Raw genomic sequence first — 17,932 nt, forward strand, 5'->3', positions numbered from 1 at the left:
GGGGCTGAGTGTCTGGGGGCGGGGCCTGGCTCAGTGGGGGTGGGGCTGAGTGTCTGGGGGAAGGGCCTAGGTCAGTGGGGGCTGGTCTGAGTGTCTGGGGTCGGGGCCTGGCTCAGTGGGGGTGGGGGCTGAGTGTCTGGGGGCGGGGCCTGGCTCAGTGGGGGTGGGGCTGAGTGTCTGGGGACGGGGCCTGGCTCCATGAGGCGCTCCCAGTGGGCTCCCCTCACGCTCTGCAGGGGAGCCGCCGGAGGAGGTGAGCAGCAGCGAGGATGATGCCGAGGGTCTGCGCCGGCGGCAGCTGCGGGACTCACACCGGGCCCCGTGTGGCCCTGCCGAGCGCCTTGGGGCCGAGGCAGCCGGTGACGGGGAGAGTGGGCTCAGTGTGAATTCGTGCCTGCTGGGCGTGCTGGCGCTGCTGGGCGTCGGGCTCCTGGCCTTCTCCGGTGAGTGAGGCCCTGCGGCTGCTGGGGGGCGGATGGGGCTGACGCCGGCGTCTCCTTCACCATCTGTTTCTCTCCCCAGGTGCCATCTACGACCCTGGGGATGGTAAGTACCGGGGCGGCCTCCTCCTCACTAACCAGCCGTGCCGCTCGCCGGGGCTCCGCCTGTCTCCGACCCCCAGACTCCCTGCTGGGGGGGTGGGGGGGCAGTGTCATTGACCCCCCCCCCACGACGCCCTGTGTGGAGCTGCTGAGACGCAGCTCAGCCGGCTGTTCAAATCTCCTCTCCTCCCTTCCTGCCAGGCCCCACGGAGAGCATGGATCCCGGGGACATCCCAGATGGGGAGCCGCAGCCACTGGCTGCTGGCGCGAAGGTACGTGGGGGGGGGGGGAGGAAGGTCTCCAGGCCTGAGACTAGCTCGGCGCCCCACTGCCGAACAAGGGGGGTGTCCCTGGCATTGGCTTTGGGGGGGAGCAGGGGCCTGGAAATGCAGCCCCAGACATCCCTGCCTTTGTTTCCCGGGCATTCAGGCCTGTACAATACCACCGTGAGATCCCACCAGCACCACACAATGCAGTCTGCCACCCGCTGGCCCCACCCTGCTGGGGAAACTGAGGCACAGAGGGAGGCAGGGTGGGCTGGGGCAGAGCTGAGAGGGGAACCCCGGCATCCTGGCTCTCACATGCCCTGTACAGTCACGGAGCCGAGATTTTACCCTCGCTCGCAGGACTGGCTGCCGCAGCCCCCACTGGACCCGGCCGGGGACCGCCAGAGCCTGCACTCCATGAGCTTGCTTCTGGACAAACTGGCCAAGGAGAACCAGGACATCCGGCTCATGCAGGCGGAGCTGCAGGTGGGTGCTGGGGGAAGCCCACGGGGGGCACTGGCGGCATCATATCCTGTCTGCTGTAGCTCTCGGCCAAGGGCAGAGCCAACTCGTAGCGTGGCCAGGCCCCGGGGGGAGCCGCAGCAGGTCTGTGTGGGGTCCGGGAGCCAGCCCTGCGTATCGCCCTGCAGACACGTCGCCCCTTGCCGTGTCTGTGACCGGCTCGCCCGCTCGGTGCGCTGGGACAGCCCCCGGCCAGCACCCGCGGCCCCCGGCTGAGCTCCACGGCGCTCCCGGGGCAATTCCAGCCAGCGCTGGGGGCCGTGTGGACGCAGCTTGGGCCCTTTGCTGTATCTGGGTGGGAGGAGCCTAATGACTAGGCAGCGCAGATATGGGCAGGGGGCACCGGAGGGGGGGGGGTTACTCCCCTCCCTCCTTGGGGGAAGGGGCCCAGCCAAGCAGGGACTTGGCCCTTCCCGGTGCCCTAGGTCGGCCAGGGGGCTGTTTGCCTCCCCCAGGCTTGGACCCGTCTGCCCTGACCCCGCCCCCCCCGGTGTCCACAGGCGCAGAAGGACGAGCTCCAGGCCCTGCTGCAGAAGAGCGAGGGGGAGAAGGCGTCGGCCGGCTCCCAGCAGCAGAGCCTGGCCGGGGAGAACGCGCGGCTCCACCAGGCGCTGCAGCAGGCGGTGGAGGCTCACCGCTCCGCCCAGGCCGAGCTGCAGGTGCTGCGGGAGCAGCTGCAGGGCCTGGAGCGGGAGGGCGCGGCCGAGACCCCGCGGCCCCAGGAGGAGCAGCTGCTGCACCAGGAGCTGGCCAAGCAGCGTGGGCTGCTGGGCTCCGTGTGGCGGGAGCTGGAGGGGGCCCTGCAGCGAGCCCGGGGCTCCGGCGGGATGGAGCAGCTGCGGGTGGAGCTGGCCGGTGTGGAGCAGCGGCTGGCACAGGAGCTGCAGCGGGTGGAGAGCTGGGAACAGAGCTACAGCGAGGGGCGCGGTGCGGAAGGCCGAGGGGCCACGGAGCCGTCCCGCCCCCCCTGGCAGGAACCACCCAAAGCTGACAAGAAGGACGGGGGGTGGCACAAGAGGCCGGAGGCCAGAGAGGAGCGTAGGCGCCGGCACGGGGACCCGGGGGGCAGGGAGCAGGATGGTGCCAAGCGCCCGAAGCGCCGGGAGCAGCCCGAGCCCCACAGCCGCCAGGGGCCGCGGGACACCAAGCCGGCCAAGGACCAGAACGGGCAGCGGCGGGCGGGCGGCGGGAAGGGGGCGCCCCGCGGGTCCCACGAGCACAACGTCTTCTGGGAGCCGCCCCGGCTGCAGCGGTACCGGGCGCCCCAGGGCTGTGAGGGCGTGGCCGACTGCGCCCGCCAGGAGGGGCTGGAGCTATTTGGGGCCGAGCTGGCGCCCGTGCAGAAGGGGCAGTTCCTGCAGCTGCTGCAGGGCTACATGGCCGGGCTGGGCTGGGGGCAGCACTACGCGGGGCTGGCGGTCCAGCTGGACGGCGCCTTCGCCAGCGACGGCACCTTCGCCCATGACCGCCTGCGCTTCCGCCACTTCGTGGAGGACGTGGAGGAGCTGCTGGAGGAGCTGGCGGAGCAGGAGCAGGGTGATGAGGAGGCGGCCGATGACTTCGAGGAATACGTGCTGCGGCACTACGGCGGGGACGGGTGAGCCTGCCCTCTTCCCCTCCCCCCCCAGACCCTTCGGCGGCAGGGGTGAGCCCGCCCCCTTCCCCCCCCAGCCCCTATGGCGGGAGGGTGAGCCCGCCCCCTTCCCCCCCCAGCCCCTATAGCGGGAGGGTGAGCCTGCCCCCTTCCCCGAGGCACAGCAGAGCATGGGTGCCGTGTCCGCAGGTGGGGGTGCTCGATGTGGGGGCCTGCAGCGGGGTCAGGCCAGGCAGCAGGGGCAGCGGAGGTGGCTCTGTGCATGCAGGGGAGGGGAGTCGGGGCTGCCCAGCATGTGGGGGGGGGCGTTGCCCTTTCTGCTCCCCACGAGCCCCTCCCCGGTAACCCGCCCCGTGCGTTTGGACTTGCAGCTTCACCAAGAAGGAGAGAGAGCGGCGCCGTGCAAAGCAGCAGAGCAAGGAGCTCCGTGGGCACGGGCCCCCGCGGGACAGGGACGGCCACCGTGGGAAGGAGAATAGCCCGCCAGACAAAGGCTAGAGCCGGGGAGGCAGTGCCAGCCCAGCCGGGCCCCACCCAGCCCTGTAGTTTGTAGGGGACAGCGGCCAGTGCCCCATAGGGACGCAATGCTTGTTCTGATGGGCCGTGTCCCAGGCTAGGGGGGCTGGGAGGGAGCGACCCCTGGGGGAAGGTGATGCTCCCTCTAAATCCGTATGGCCAGAGTTCGATCCGAGCCCACAGCCATCGGCCCCTGCCCAGCATGCCAGCTCTGCAAATGGCACACCCCAGTGAGATGCCAATGCGCCTGCCGTCAGGCAGAGGCCCCTTCCCATGGCTGAGTTGGGGGGCTGAGCCGTGACAAAGGGATAGGGGGCATTGGCGGGTTTCCTTGGGACAGCAGGGGCCCTGAATGCTTTGCCCACAGCCTGCAGTTCCCCCTGGTGCTGTGCCATGGGGCTCCCCATGGCACCCTCCACCCTGCCACCTGCTCTGTCCCTTCCAGGTGCCAAGGGGCCCGATTTCCCTGGCATGGGGCCAGGGCTCCCACATGCACCCACCCACTGGTGGGTAACGGTGTTCCCCTGCTGCTGCCTGGCTTCGTGCCCACTCCACTGCCATCCCCAGCACCGAGTCATGCTGGATCCCCCCCACGCCCTCTGGCGGGCCACGTGGGGCCCCCTCTCTGCTCCCCACCCAGGCTCCCTCGGCACCACTGCCCCACGTGTGATGTTGCACTTTGCTAGAAACAAATAAACTCGCTGTTGGGAAGCTCCTGAGACTGGCCACTGTTGAGTGGGGTGGGGCTCCATGCGGCGCTGGGTGGGGACACAGCTTCCCAGGGTCGGCAGCACCGGGCCCCCTGCCCGCCCGGCTCCCTGGGCGGCACTGCTGTGGTGCCCGTTTCGTTGGGGGACTGGGGATGGAGCCCAGCAAATGATGCCAGAGTCCTGGCTCAGGCAACGCCCGGTGAGACGTCTCCTTTGCCATTCCCAGCCCCTCCCCTCCTGGGGCCCCCAGCCAGCCAGCCCGCCCCACATCAGCCCAGCAGAGCCCATTGTGGTCTTCCATCCCACCCCCCACCGTCCAGCCCAGGCCAGAGAACCCAGCCAAGGATTCCTGTGTCCAGCCTGGCCCCCCTCTCCCTGTAAGCTGGGCCCTTCGCTCCAGCTCCCCAGCCCTGTTCTCCTCTGGGGTGTAGGGACAGCTCCTCCCAGCTCCCTGGGGTTGGGGGTTCCCTGGACACGCCCCAGGGTCAAGCTTCTCACCACCAGGGGCCCTTAGCGTGGGGAAACCTCGTCTCTGCTGCCCTCGATCAGCTCCCAGCCCGTGGCCCCAGCGCCTGCCCCTGCTCTCCGGGCTGCACGCGGGGGCTGCTTTTGGAGCCGTGGGGGTCGGGCTGGTTGCCCTGGGCTGCAGCTGGACACGCCACAGCTGTGGCTGGTTTTAAAGGGCTCAAGGGCCAGATCTCACCTTGACAAAAGCTGCCCCATGGCTCCGCTGCCCTCGGAGCTGGAGCTAGGCCAGGCTGGGACTGAGAGCGGGAGGGAGCTGCAGCCACCCCGGTGCCCTCGGCACAGGAGGACCAGAGCATCATGGCCCAGCCCTGGCAGGGGCCCTTAGCATCTGGCTGCACTGCAGTGAAAGACCCACGGCTTCAGCCTTCCGTCGTAAAGCAAAAGTACGTTTCTAGCCCTCGTGGCTGTGGAGAAAGCTTCCAGATGTGACCCCCGTGCACCCTAACGGCTCAGCAACCAGGCCGGGCACAGGAACTGCAAAGCTCTTCTTTGTGCACCAGCGCAGGCTCGTTGGGGAGCCTGACTCCTGACCAGCGGGGATGGTAATCCTGCCGGTGTGCAGTGCGGGGACCAGACTCCTGCAGCCTGTGCTGGGAGGGGACCCCTGCCCGGCAGGCTCAGAGGAGTGGGGCTTTCTGCCTGCACTGAGCCCCGCAACGCCTCGCTCTGTCTCCCGGGGTGCTGTCCTGTCGCCCTCAAGCCCCGGCTCTCGCAAACTAGCCAAATGCCCCTGTCAGAAACGCTGACCCGTTAGCGCAAGGAGCCAGGGGGACTCTGAGTTCAGCCCCCAGCCAAGCCTCGGGGAGCGATGCCTGGCCTGGGGGACACAGGGCAGCTCAGTGCAAGCCCCACCATGGGCCTGCCCCACGTGCTGGCCGCTGGGGCGGGGGTGATTGTGATGGGACGCCTGGGCTGCCATCAGAGAAAGTATCGGGGGGCTGAGAATCTGGAGCCCCTTGTGAGGGGCACAGCCGGGGGGTGAGGGGCTCAGCGGGGTGCGCACTCCTCTGGCAGTCAGTGCTGGCCCAATGTCACTAGGGTGCCGGGGGGCCTCTGCTGGGGGACGGGGCTCAGGAGGGGGCGCTGTGCTGCAGGGGGGCGGGGCTCAGGAGGGGGCGCTGTGTTGGGGGGCGGGGCTCAGGAGGGGGTGGTGCGTTGGGGGCGGGGCTCAGGAGGGGGCGCTGTGTTGGGGGAGGGGGTCTGTTTCCAATGGAGTGAGCTGCAGGGGGGGGCTAGTCTCGGCTCTGCCCACCCCCGCCAGGTGTGGGTGGGACTGGCTGGGGGAATGGACGTAACACGAGGGGACGCCAAGCCCCCAGTTCCGCCTCACACCCGCGGGGGGGGGGCGGGGGAAGCTATGGAGGCTCCTCCCTCATCACGCTTGACTCCGCCCCTTTCCGGGATGCACTGTCCCCCCTCTTGCGTGCAGTGGTAGCGCTCCCCCTGTGGGCAGCAGCGCTTAGGATGGGCCGGCCCATGTCAAGCAGAGGGGGGGAAGCGGGTTTCACCACGTGGGCGGCAAAGTGAATACGGACTGTACCATGTCGGGCCGAGGGGGCGGGCCTTCCGGCTGCTCGAATCCGCGCAGGGGAGCCAGGTCGTCGAACCCCCCCGGCCCGGATGGTCTGTCCCGGGCGGGCCCACGTGCGCGGGGCGTGCGGGGGTGTCAGGAGCCCCATGGCCGGGCTGCCGCGGCTGGTGCTGCTGCTGAGCGGCAAGAGGAAGTCGGGCAAAGACTTCGTGGCGGAGGAAATACAGAACCGGTACCGGCCGGGGGGGCGGGGACCGGACCGGACCGGGGGGAGCGGGGACCGGACCGAGACCGGACCGGGGGGAGCGGGGACCGGACCGGACCGGGACGGGCCTGGGGGAGCCGAGACCGGACCGGGGAGAGCGGGGACCGGACCGGGGACCGGACCGGGGGGAGCGGGAAGCAGGGCCTGGGGGGATCCGGGGCTGGGGCTCCAGAACAGGGACCGGGCCGGACCGGGGGGAGCAGGAACTGGGCCGGGGGGAATCCGGACCGGACCGGACCGGACGGGGGAGCCGGGTCCGGGCATCCAGAACCGGGACCAGCCTAGGGGGGAGCCGGGGTGGCTCGGTTCGCGGCGATCCAGGCCAGGGGAGGCCTTGGTGGCGTGACGCAGTTCAGGACAGGAGGGAGGAGCCCGGGGTGGGGGCGGGGATATGGGGCGGGGCCCCAAGCCAAGGTGCCTGTATGGGGACCCCCATGGGTGTGGTAGTGGGGGGAGCGGCCTAAGGCCTGGGCCCCTCCCCAACTGCAGCGAGGGAAACCCCCAGGGGCGGGGCACCCCCCAGACCAGGGTGGGGGTCCGACTTGGCAGCTGCCCCACCACCAGGGTGCGGGTCAGACAGGGGTTCTCAAACTGGGGGTCGTGACCCCTCGTGGGGTTGCGAGGTTATTACATGGGGGGTCATGAGCTGTCAGCCTCCACCCCAAACCCCGCTTTGCCTCCAGCATTTATAATAGTGTTTTAAGTGTCTTAAGGGGGGTGGCACTCAGGCGTGGGTAAGGGGTCTGAGACCCGCTGGGGTGGGGGGGAAATGCATCTCTCTGTTCCCGTGGGCCTGGCAGGAATCGGGGCCGCTGCCCGTCACCCTCCAACCACTTGTGCCTCCCTCTGACAGGTTGGGGCCGGATGTCTGCGCCATCCTCCAGCTGTCGGGACCCCTCAAGGAGCAGTATGCCAAGGTACTGCCCTGCCACCCCCCCTGCGGCCCAGGTGGCACCAGGAGTGGCTGAGCGTGTGCTCAGGGCCACCTCTTCTCTCTCTGCAGGAGCACGGGCTGGATTTCCAGCGCCTGCTGGATGCCAGCGATTACAAAGAGACCTACCGGCAGGACATGATCCGCTGGGGGGAGGAGAAACGCAACACAGACCCGGGCTTCTTCTGCAGGATCGTGGTGGAGGGCGTAACACAGCCCGTCTGGGTAAGGAGGGAGCCAGCTGGGGGGAGGGGCAACCAGGTGCCACCCCCCTTGCCGCAGCTCCCCCGTGACGTCTCCTTCCCCGCGCAGGTGGTGAGTGACACCCGGCGCCTGTCGGACGTGGAGTGGTTCCAGGACGTGTACGGGTCCACGGTGCAGCTGGTGCGGGTGGTGGCGACGGAGGAGACGAGGAAGAGGAGGAACTGGGTGTTCATAGTGGGTGAGTGGCACTGGCTTGGGGTAATGACAATGGCTGAGAACGGCCAGGTTCTGCCCCGAGCCAGGCCCCAGCAAATGCTGAGGTGCCGGGGGTTCGGGTCTTTGCTTCGCCGCCTCTGAGCTTTCAGTCACACCCGGGTCCCGTTTCCCTGCACACTGTGAGGTCGGAGCCCTAAGGGAGAGGGGAGATTCTCCCTGACTCCTGGGGTTGGCCATATTGCACCCCCAGCTGCCGCTGCCCCCTGGTTCATCCCCCCAGCTAAGCTGGGCAGAGCAGGCAAGGCTGGAGGAGGAGCGCTAGGGGATGGCCATTTTCCAGGGCTCTGGGACCTCGCCTGTGTGGCTGCAGCACGTGGCCATCCAGCCAGGAAAAGGAGTGCTGGGGCCAGTGGCTGTCCATTGCCCCAGTCGATCTGCATGGAGCTCACGTCTCTGGGTTTGCTCCTCCCCAGGGGTGGACAATGCGGAGTCCGAGTGCGGCCTGGACCAGGGCGTGACCTTCGACTGGGTCATCACCAACGACGGGGACGAGCTGTCCCTGGACAGCCAGCTGGAGAAGCTGCTGCACTTCATCTACAGCAAATTATAGCGTCCTGCAGCGGGCGGAGAGGCCGGGCGCAGCCCAGGGCTCAGACCAAAGACGGGGGCGGGGTCCAGCAAGCCCCGTCCGGGCTGGGACCCCGCTGTGGGAGGCGCTGCAGGTGGAGGGCCAGGCCCGCTGAGTGGGGCTGCGCCCAGCCTCCATTCCATAAGGGCAGAAGGCCAATTCCAGGGTTCTTTTCAGAGCCCGTTCCAGGGGGTTGCACAATGCCCTGCCGCAGGTGCCGTTCAGCCTCTCGCCCTGCGGGACCCCCCTGCACTGAGACCAAACTGGGCCCCAGAGCAGGTCCCTGGGCCCTTGCCCTGTCCTCAGCCTCCAGGGCGATCCCCCTCCCCTGGGGGACCCAGAGCAGGGTCTCCGCACCTCTGGGGTGGAGGACAGGTCCTTGCTGCGGCAGGAATGGCGGCTTCCCTCTTGGGGCTGTATAACGAGCGGTAGCTGCCCTGCCTGCCCCACGGCTCAGGCCAGGGGTTCTCAAACGCTTTGTAGTGTGACCCTGTGTGCGGGGCTGACCCCTCGCGACCCCCAGGTTGAGAACCCCTGGCTTCCGCCCAGGCCGCTCTGTCCCGGCTCACCGGGTCCCTTTGCATCCCGGCTCGTTGGCAGCATGGCCTGGGGCTGCCATCACCTGCGCCATGAATGCCCAGCACCGCTGCCCCTTGCTTAGCTGCCAGCCTCCCTGCACCGTCGTGCCCCACGTGGCGGCGGTTATCTGTGCCTTGCTGACGGGCGGGGTGGGAGGCTGTAATGGGTGCCCATATACCAGCCTGCTCCACCCTGCACTGCTTTCTGGGTCACGGGGACCCGTGCCCATCCATCTCGCCTGCTGTGAACCCCCGCTGGGAACGTAGCTCCTCGCCATTGGCTGCCCGGCTGGGCACGCTGATCACGGCCCACAGCTCCAGGGACAGATGTCGATACGAGCGGAGCTCCTGGCCCTGCGGCCATGTACCTGGCTGCTTGCGGCCCTGCCGGGGACAGGCCCTCTCGCTTCACCCAGCCACTGGGCCCTGAGGGTCAGAGCCACCACAGAAGGTATTGGAGCGCTTTGCCTGGGCCAAGCCGGGTCGTGCAGCACCGGTGTCGGGCTGGCATCCTAGGGCTGCGTCTCCGGGTTTGTGACTCCGCTGCTCGCCTGACCGCTCTCCCACAAGGGAGCCAGAGCGATGGGGTGTCGCTGCACCTGGAATAAAGCTGGCAGGTGAGAAACGCCGACCCGTGTGCGCCTGTTATTTACCGCGTGGAAATGGGGTGAAATCCCAGCCCCCCTGGTGCCGGGTTGTGGGGAGGGGCTGCCTGGGTGATGGAGCTCAGCCATACAACCCCCTCCCCAGAGGCAGCTTGGGGGGTGAGGCGAGCAGCCTGTTCCCTGGCCCGACCCCAGGACATCCGGCGGCTGGCTCTCTGGCGCAGGAGGTAAATGGTTCTTTTAGCCTCTCAGGACAGGACAAGAAGCAATGGGCTTAAATTGCAGCAAGGGCGGTTTAGGTTGGACTTTAGGAAAAACTTCCTGACTCTCAGGGCGGTTAAGCACTGGAATAAATTGCCCAGGGAGGTGGTGGAATCTCCGTCACTAGAGGTTTGTAAGAGCAGGTTGGACAAACCCCTGTCAGGGATGGTCTAGATAATACTTAGTCCTGCCAGGAGTCCCGGGGGCTGGGCTAGAGACCTCTCGAGGTCCCTTCCAGCCCTACAATTCTGTGAGGCTGGTGAGTGAGCTGCACTCTGACGGGGGGGCGCTGCTCCCCAATGCAGAGGTAGGTGCGAGGGTGGGGTGCCTCTGGCTGGAAGGGAAGCGGGGCAGTGCCAGGCTTGTTACAACCCCTGGTGCTCTCACCTGCAGCCACTGGGCCCTGAGGGTCAGAGCCACCACAGAAGGTATTGGAGCGCTTTGCCTGGGCATGTCTCCTTCCACTAGCCCATCAATTGCTCCAGCTCCGACCCAGCTGGGCTGAGAGCCCTGTGCTTATGGGGCTCACCAATGGGGGGGCTCTTCCCTGTGGGCTGAAGGCCTGGGGCCCACAGCATGGCAGGAAGGAGCCTTGCTGGGCAGGAACTGGGACGGCCTTAGTGAGATGGTGGGGCCGGAGGTTCATGGAGCGGTGCCGGTCCCTGCTGGGCCCCATCCTGCCCCTTGGCCCGGTTACCTGCAGGCCAGTGCTGGTGCTGGGACCAGGTGCGTCCTGGCTGAATCTGCAGCTCCCTCTAGTGGCCTCCTGTCAACGGTGCAGCCATTGGGCCTGGGCTTTCTCCAAGCAGGACTAGCCTCCTTGGCGCAGTAGTGGGGAGATTAGGGGAGGACCAGCTCCTATGCGGGCTCCAGTCCTGGATTAGCTGGCTTGGGGTGAGGCAGGGGACATGGGGCCTTTCCCCTCTGGGGGGGGTCAGGCTCCAAGCCAGCCCTGGGGAAGGGAATGACTGGCTCGGGGCGTGACTGGACTTGATGGTTCCCCATTTTTCTAAGAGGAGGGGGGACACTCTAGACCCCTGAGCTCCAGCCCCCGAGCCTGAGGGCATGGCAGAGTGTCCTGCACCAGCCTCTTGGTCTCCAGCGCTGAGTTCGAGGCTAGAGCCTGTTGGTCCCTAGTCCATGGTGAATATTTGTCCACATCTCACCCACTTGGCTCAGGGAAAAGCCTGAGCTGGGATAATGGGGGTGGAGGGGCAAGGAGGACTGTGGGTTGGCACTGAGGGGCACCAGCAAAGGGGGGGGAGGGTTCAGGACTGGACTAGCAGAGGGCTGAGACTGGGAGCCATCCTGGATCTAGGGAGGTACCAGCCCAGACAAAAGTTAGTCAGTTTGAGCCCTCGGTGGGGGGTGGGCTCCTCTTTGGGTTTCGGAGGCAGGTTTGTTTGGATCTGTCTGGAGGAAAATCAAAGGCTGGAGCCACAGCGCTCCCCCCCCCCCCCCCCCCGGGCTGAGCCGGCACCTCTCCGAGTGCCAGGAGCCCCCCACCCTGCGTGCGTGAGTAAGCGGTTTAACTCCTGGGGCCGGCATGGCAGCTGGGCGCCTGGTGCTGCGGTTAATAGGTTCGCTGCAGCCAATTCCCTGTGGATTAGCCAGGCCCTAAGCAGAAGGCGCCAGTCTAATAACTTAACAACTGCAATCCTGTTTCCCTGGGGAGCAGCTGGCTGGGCCGGGGCGGGGCTGGAGGACACTGTCCCGTGGGCTGCTCCAAGGGGAACCGGGGGTTCTGTGCTGGACCCCAGCAGCCCTACGCCTAGACCTACATACTGCCCTGGGGAGGGGGTGAGTGCCGGGGCTGTGCAGGCCTCTTTCCCCCCACCCCAGTTCATTTCACACCAGGTCACATTCTGGGGCTGGCAGGAGCCGTGACTCGCATGCCCTTGCTGGGGGGAGTTGCTGCATCGGGACTCTGAGAGCGGGAGCTCCCGGAGACCTGGTCCAGCACCGCTGCAGGGTCTAGGAGCAGGGCTGCCCTGAGACCCCGGGCTGGACTAGCTGGGGGTCCGGTGGGGGGGGAGGGCGGCCTGCAGCCCCTCTCTCTGTGGGAGCTGAAGTGCTGTCACTCACTGCCCCCAGGCTCGCTGCATTGCTGGGGAGCCCTGGGCTGGGGGGTGCTGAGTGGCATAGGACAGCCCACCCCCCACTCAGCGCCACGGAGGGGCATACGGTTACTGCAGGGCTGGGCTGAGCTTTGGGTCCTGCACACCCCACTTGGTCAATCGTGCCCCTTCCCAGACTGGGGGAGGGAGGACTGACCAGGCAGCTGGGTCTGGGGGTGTCCAGCCAAGCCAGTCGGATGGAGAGTGGTGGGGTCGCTCAAGGTCCCTGCACCCAACGGCAGGGGGAGCTGCGGGGGCCACGTTCAGCTACATCCCCTGGGCCAGCCCACCCATGCACCTGCAGCAGCCTGGGTGGGGCGGCCTACCATGGCAGCCTGGAGGCCCAGAAGAGGAAAGCAGCGGGGACTTGGGCAAGGCAACTGCGTTTGCCAGCCCCTCTCAACATGGCGAAGACGGGCTGAGCTGGGGCAGGGGAGAGTTGGGTTCGTGGGTGAGCCCCTGAGGCCGATGCAAACAACCAGTGATGGAGGGGCCTGAGGGGAGAGAACCCTAAATGTGCAGTGGCTCCTGTGCCATATGGACATTGTAAGCTGTCGCTTTAAATTTCAGGGGATTCCTGTTCCTGCGGGCAGCCTATGGCACTCTGCAGGGAAGCGTGGGATCTGGGCCGACCAGAGCCAGGGTGGGGTCAGTTGTGTGTCTGTCCTGGGAGCAGCCTGCTTTGTGTCTCTCTGGTTTTTGGTTCTTGGGTGTTACTACTCTGGGGACTAAGAAATCAAGTCAATTCAATGCAACCTTGCAACAAGTGTTTGCTAGTTTGATCTGGCTCCTGTTTGCTTGCAGTGAACGTGAGCGCTCCCCACCCTGGGAGGATGGAGACAGGCCCCACTCCTGGCAGCCTTGCTACCTCCACAGACCACCCCAGGAGCCAACCTTTGTTCAGCAGCATGGAGCTTGGTTGTGGAACCTATGTCAGGGCAGGCAGGAGCGCTGGGGGACCAGGCCCCCTGCTCCGAGCTGGCCTTGAGGTGCTCCATTAACTCCCATCTCCAGCTGCTGCCTGTAATCCCCACCCTCTGTCTGCTGCTATCAGCCAAGTCAAAAATCACATCTAAGGCGATTAGAGGAGACGTTATATAATCGCAGCAGACAGGGGAGACTCTTTAAAGGGGCAGCATCCCCTTGCACTGAGCGGGGACCTCATGGGGCAGGGTCATCCTCTGGGGAGAGGTTTGGGCCCCATCTCTGGGAGGGGTAACCCCCCCCACCCTGCACACTGTGCTGGGACAGCCTGGCAGGGGACAGATGGGGGATGGCCGTTAACTGCCCTGCAGCCAGCCCATCCTGCTCGATTTCCTCTCCCAGAGGCTTAGGCCCCCCTAGGCTGGGAGACGATGTGCTGGTGTGGTGTGTGCCAAGCTACGGAGCCCTCCCTGCCCATGCAGGGACCCCCTCCCTGGGCACCAGATTAATGGCCCACCCTAGTGCCTGCTGGGGCCGCGGGGTATTGGCTTGTTAGTGATCACTGCATTGGCATCCGCTCCCTCTGTCCCCAGCCCGGCCCTTCTGCCAGTGCCAACCCCGTGGGCAGGCATCCGCCTCCTGCAGATCACGGCTGAGTCCCCCCCAGGAGCGAGAGCAGCAGGAGGCCGTGTCCATGGCAACCTTTTAACTCTCACCTTTATGGAAGCATTGGCTGGGGCAGCGCGCATTCAGCACCCTGAGACTGTGCTGCTGGGCAGGCATGTGCCCCATCCCAGAGGGCGAGGCTGCCCCCTCCGTCCCCGGACTGGGAAAGGGGAAGCCCCAGCATCTGCAGCTGCTTCAAGTGGGGCAGGGTGGAGGGGACAGGCAGTGGGACGGGCGCTGGCAGTGGCGGAAAGAGGCAGAGCTCGATGCTAACAGCCTTTGCATCCCGCTGCAGCGCGGGCAGGAGGAAGCCTGGGGTGGCACGGGGCTCGATCTGCAAAGAACCCCTAAAGCAATGGCGGGGTGCACCAGCAGGCAGTGGGGGGCCTGGCACAGCCCCCTAAATCTCCACCCCCATCCCTGCAGGAACCCTGGGAACAGCACCTGCCTGGCAGCTGGGGCAAGCAATGGGCACGGAGTAGGGAAAGGGAGGGCGGAGGGCAGGGCTCCCCACTTGCGGGGAGTCTCTCTCCGCACAGCTGTGCCTGCAGGGATTGCCACACCCCTCAGTAAGCACCCCAGGAGGGCATGGGGCAGAGGCATGGGCAGGCAGGTACAGACCGTGGTTACGAGCTGCAGTAGTGGGCCAGCCCAAGGGTGCAGATAGCCCCGTCTCCGAGAGCAGCCAGCACCAGGGCTCCTCTAGGACGGATAGTTTGGGAGTGAGATGCCCTGAGGGGAGACCCCTCCCACACCATCGGATAGGGGCAGCTTCTGCGCTAAAAGTGGAGCTTTAGGGTAGCACCACTGTGGGGCAGCACCTTGGCCCCAGCTGGCCCTCCATGCCCTGCACGTGTGCGCCAGGCAGACGGAGGGACATGGAGCTCAGCCATCGGCATCTTGTCCCCCTTCTCCTTCCTTACGGTCTTCGCTTCCGTGTGGTAAGGGGCACCTCTCAAGGCAGAGTCCAGCTCCTCAGGGCACAGCATTGCCACGCTCGGTGCCAGCAGGGCCTGCTCTTGCGCTCGGAGCCCGGCCTTGGCCCCGACTGCCATGTTCCAGGGGGTGCCGCAGGGTTGATTTAGGCATAAAGAGGAGGCTTTGCAAGAGGCCCAGTGATGCTGCAGCTGTGGGATTTTGTGAACCCCAGTGGAAACGGCTCTCTGTTTGCGGTGACCCCCCTGCTGTGCCGTGCAGCGCAGGCAGGGAGAGAGGTGGACTGGAAGTGAGAGTGAGATGGGCTAGTGGGTCCCGGCTTGATCCTGCAGATAGGAGCACACGAGCTGCACTCGGCTGACCTCAGCGCAGACAGGCAGGCATGTTCCTAAGAGCCTGCAAGAGCGGGGCTTGAATCAGGAGTTTAACCTGCAGATAAAGAAGTGTGGGTCTTAAAAGAGCATAACAAAGCCATGGGTCTCTGGGCCATCACTGCTGGCCCCAGGCAACTCGCTGCAGCTACTGGGGTTAGAATGTGGATCCTCCTGTTCTAGATCCCAGCTCACCTGCTGCTTGGCCTGAAGGAGATTCTCCTTCAGCTGGAGACAGTATAGTGCCTATGACACACAGTTACCCACCAAAGGGCAGGGCTTGTACAAGCATGCGCACACACAGGCCACCAGCTAGTCATGACAATGTGATTCTTAAGCTCCCTTGAATTGTTACTAACCTCCAGGAAATGAAGGCCCAGTCCTGTGATGAGCTGTGCAGGGGCTCATTGCGGGATTGGGGCCCAATGGGAAGGGGGGTGGGGGCTCTGTGATGTTATCAATCCCTTATCCTCTCTTCTCCGGAGAGCCTGGGAAGTTGGCAGCTCGGGTGTTTGCTGCCAGGATGCTCGTCTCCCTCCCAGCCAGACTTTGCTCATGATGAACCGTGTTTCTTTTATCTGATTGGATGGTCATCGAAGAGCCACCTGTTCGTCAGCCCTGGAGAGAGGCGGTGCTTAGGGTACCCACCTGGTTTTTGGATGAGCCAGCTGCCCCCACCCAGAATTAGCCCGTTTATTGAGCTGTCCCCCCCCCCCATGAGGAATGAGTTTGCCATCCCAGTGCCAGCCTGGAGACGGGTGCGGCCATTCACTTGGTGCTGCCAACTATTAGGTACAATTAAAAGCCATTTTTTAAATGAAATTCCTCCAAGCACGAGACAAAGATGCCGGTGGCTGGAGACTGCTGCTTGGCCTGGAGTGGAAACAGCAGAACCCGAACCATTCATATTTAATGCCATGGAAAATGTAATTATAGTGGGCTGGCGTCTGAAGCCAAATCACTATCAGGGGATGGAGGCCTCCGAGGATGTTAAACGCTGCATTTAACTAAAGCAGCCCTCTGCCTCTCCTCTGCACCTTGCATGGACGGACAGGGGCTGGGGCATCTGCACCCGTTGTACCTGAGCAGCTGGATGAGAGTTACATGTGGCGGCTAGATCAACCCAAACATGCCTGGTATCGCCCATGAGACGCAGGTAGAAAACACACCAACAGTCCGGCAGGGCCACTGGAAAAGCCACAGGAGAGCACATGAGATCCCAGCAACCGAGGTCTGAGCATTGCAAAGGCAAGCAGGAAGCATGTTACATACAGTAGATGTGTCTTCCTTTCCCTGGAAATGCCCCCTTGCTAACGGTGTCCTCTCTCCAACCCGCTGCTCTGTCCTCTTGCCCTTTACATGCAGCAAAAGGAGATCCAGTACGCTGCTGCTGCTTGGAGTGACCATGACGGATGTTTCACTTACCTGCAGGTGACTGGCTCCAGGTGAGAAAGGCAGGGAGCGGATTTCCTATGTACCAACAGCATGAAGCCAGAGCAAGCTTATTTCTGAAGCACAGCAGCCATTTCGACTCAGGCTGTGATCTCTCCACACTGAGCAGGACAGGGCCAACTCACACCCAGCCTGCACGGCTGGAGAAACCGGGGCTGGTGATTCAGTAGGGGGTGCTCTTTCCATCTGAAGCAGGATCCAGGGTGCAGCTGCCGCAAACAAGGATCCCATGGCACTTTCCCCAGAAGGCAGGTTGTGAAATCTCTTGTCCCAGCCAAGTTCTAACTCTGCTAATCCCACTGTGTCAATCAAAATCCCCCTGCAGGATCAGCTGATGGCTTTCAACTGCTGTGTAGCCTTGCTGTGTGCTGTTCAACACCCTCCCCAGAAGTGACTGCATTGCAAGGTGGGGAAAGGCAGGCCCTATAGAAGACTAGTGAGGGACCCACTGCGATGAAATGTCCAGTATAACTTTATAACCTGCCTTTGTAAACGAGAGGGGGCTGGATGGGATGTTCTAATGGGTCTCTGAGCCGATGGACCCGCCCCTAGCCCTACCGCAACCTGATCCCCGTCTATAGTTTCATTCCAAATATCAAACAATGGCATCTGTTAAGTCCTAAGAGCATTGTTCCAATTTCACAGTCCCTGGGGGTCATGCTGGCCTCTGACAGACCAGACGGGAGATAGATGGATTCGGGAGGGCGGGGGGGCATCCCCAGGGCTCTCACAGACCAGACGGCTGCCTCACCCCAGACTAACGAGTCTTTGCTGTGTAATGACTGGCGTGAGTGTGGTCACATCCATGCCACTTCACACTTAGTGCCTTTCTGTCACCCTGGGGCGGCCACAACTGGAGCAAGGGGCTGAGTAGATTGGGGGAGGGGGGGGTTTAGTGAGTCACCCTCCATCATCATCCCAACCCCCAGGGCCAGTTTGAAACAGATCCCATAGTGGGAGGAGAAGGGCAGAACAAAGAGAAAATGAGGGGTCTGGTCACCCCCTCCCAACTCTCTGTGCAGGAATTGCCCAATTCCTGCTTCTGGGGCACTCAGGAAAGGAATCCAGTCCCTGCACCCCTCACTCTGCCCCATGCACCTCCTACCCCCACCTCAACTTCCAGGCACTCCCCCACCCCCACTCAACCCACCCATGGGCCCCCCTGGATCCATTATGCACCCAACCTATGCACCCTGCCTCCACCTCAACTTCCAAGCACTCTCTCACCCCCATCATGCACCCAACCCATGCACCCTGCATCCACCTAGGGTGACCAGATGTCCCAATTTTATAGAGACAGTCCCACTATTTGGGGCTTTGTCTTATATAGGTGCCTATTACCCCCTCCCCCCATCCCGATTTTCCACACTTGCTGCCTGGTCACTGTGCACCCATCCCACCCATTCACTCCCTATCCCCACCGTGCACCCCCTGGATCCATCATGCACCCAACCTATGCACCCCGCCCCCACCTCAACTTCCAGCCTTGCACTCCCCCACCCCCACCATGGACCCAACCTATGCACCCCGCCCCCACCTCAACTTCCAGCCTTGCACTCCCCCACCCCC

At 64.6% G+C, this 17,932-nt stretch overlaps 2 protein-coding genes across 2 annotated transcripts in view; both read left to right on the top strand.

The window, feature by feature from the left end:
- PBXIP1 (PBX homeobox interacting protein 1) overlaps positions 1-4,159 on the top strand; it is a 19,417-nt gene extending 15,258 nt beyond the window's left edge. Inside the window, exons 2-7 of the mRNA XM_034792771.1 lie at positions 204-443; positions 523-546; positions 744-814; positions 1,169-1,294; positions 1,831-2,927; positions 3,296-4,159. Coding sequence (XP_034648662.1) covers positions 204-443; positions 523-546; positions 744-814; positions 1,169-1,294; positions 1,831-2,927; positions 3,296-3,422 — 1,685 coding nt within the window. The 3' untranslated portion in view covers positions 3,423-4,159. The remainder of the gene's footprint in view (positions 1-203; positions 444-522; positions 547-743; positions 815-1,168; positions 1,295-1,830; positions 2,928-3,295) is intronic.
- Positions 4,160-6,283: 2,124 nt separating this feature from the next.
- PMVK (phosphomevalonate kinase) lies at positions 6,284-9,660 on the top strand. The gene is made up of 5 exons (XM_034792905.1): positions 6,284-6,441; positions 7,328-7,391; positions 7,478-7,630; positions 7,718-7,847; positions 8,299-9,660. The coding sequence occupies exons 1-5, from the start codon at positions 6,299-6,301 to the stop codon at positions 8,433-8,435; spliced, it is 627 nt and encodes a 208-aa protein (XP_034648796.1). The 5' UTR covers positions 6,284-6,298; the 3' UTR covers positions 8,436-9,660.
- Positions 9,661-17,932: the final 8,272 nt, after the last annotated feature.

Source organism: Trachemys scripta, chromosome 16 (assembly GCF_013100865.1).
Source record: "Trachemys scripta elegans isolate TJP31775 chromosome 16, CAS_Tse_1.0, whole genome shotgun sequence".
NCBI classification, from domain to species: Eukaryota; Metazoa; Chordata; order Testudines; family Emydidae; genus Trachemys; species Trachemys scripta.

Bases quoted from the DNA above. Each gene is read 5' to 3' on its own strand.
- PMVK (XM_034792905.1), top strand. From the start codon at position 6,299: ATGGTCTGTCCCGGGCGGGCCCACGTGCGCGGGGCGTGCGGGGGTGTC. The intron at 6,442-7,327 runs GTACCGGCCGGG...TCCCTCTGACAG, and splicing joins GCGGAGGAAATACAGAACCG to GTTGGGGCCGGATGTCTGCG. The intron at 7,392-7,477 runs GTACTGCCCTGC...CTCTCTCTGCAG, and splicing joins TCAAGGAGCAGTATGCCAAG to GAGCACGGGCTGGATTTCCA.